Source organism: Aphanomyces invadans (assembly GCF_000520115.1).
Source record: "Aphanomyces invadans strain NJM9701 unplaced genomic scaffold supercont1.6, whole genome shotgun sequence".
Lineage (NCBI taxonomy): Eukaryota > Oomycota > Saprolegniomycetes > Saprolegniales > Verrucalvaceae > Aphanomyces > Aphanomyces invadans.
Genome location: NW_008580151.1, coordinates 1,569,154 through 1,569,836, shown reverse-complemented (window position 1 = coordinate 1,569,836; position 683 = coordinate 1,569,154). Strand labels below are relative to the sequence as shown.

The following is a 683-nucleotide window of genomic DNA, read 5'->3' as shown; positions in this document are numbered from 1 at the left end:
GATCCCTACGTACATGCACACCACAGCAGACCTACTGTAGGACTTGCAGCGGGACAAACCCTTGGGCGACCCATGCTGCTCTGCTCAGCAGAACATTTCCCCTCCTAGAGGAGGCCCAGGTTCTTCATCATTGCGGCTACGTGCTTGGCTGACTTGTGGGTCTTGCACCACTTGGTGAAGACGACCGGGATGGCGTCGAGGGGGTTCCTCGCGAGCTCCCACAACACTTCTTCGTCACCAAGGCCCATCCACTTGACTTGAACTTGGTATTCACCATTAGTGAGTCGGACCTTTTCGAGGCGTTCCACGTGGAATCCACCATCGCAGTATGCGATTTGATTGATGAGGTCTTCCGTGACCTCAATACTTGAATCTTGGTACATCTTGGGCCGGCACGAGTGGTACGTCGAGACTCCGAACGGCGGCACCAGCTGCTGCGTCTCCATGACGTGGTCGGTCACCGCGCGGACGACTTGATTCGGCCTGCGCCACTGCAGGGCCAACTTGTTCGAGCGCTGAACAACTGATCCGACTAGTACGTAATCGCCGACGGCAAAAGTCGTGAAATTGACCTTGTTCTTGTTGTCGTGACGCCCACGCGCCTGCTGGGCGCAGCTTCTCACTTCGTGTTGATACGTCACGGTGCAGATCGTGCAACGCTGCTGCGAGCGCTTCAACATGTT

The 683-nt window shown here is 56.4% G+C and overlaps 1 protein-coding gene across 1 annotated transcript; it reads right to left on the bottom strand.

Moving 5' to 3' along the window:
* Positions 1-104: 104 nt before the first annotated feature.
* H310_04119 (hypothetical protein) lies at positions 105-680 on the bottom strand (the record flags this gene model as incomplete). The annotated part of the gene is made up of 1 exon (XM_008868307.1): positions 105-680. One exon carries the CDS (start codon positions 678-680, stop codon positions 105-107), a length of 576 nt encoding a protein of 191 aa, XP_008866529.1.
* Positions 681-683: the final 3 nt, after the last annotated feature.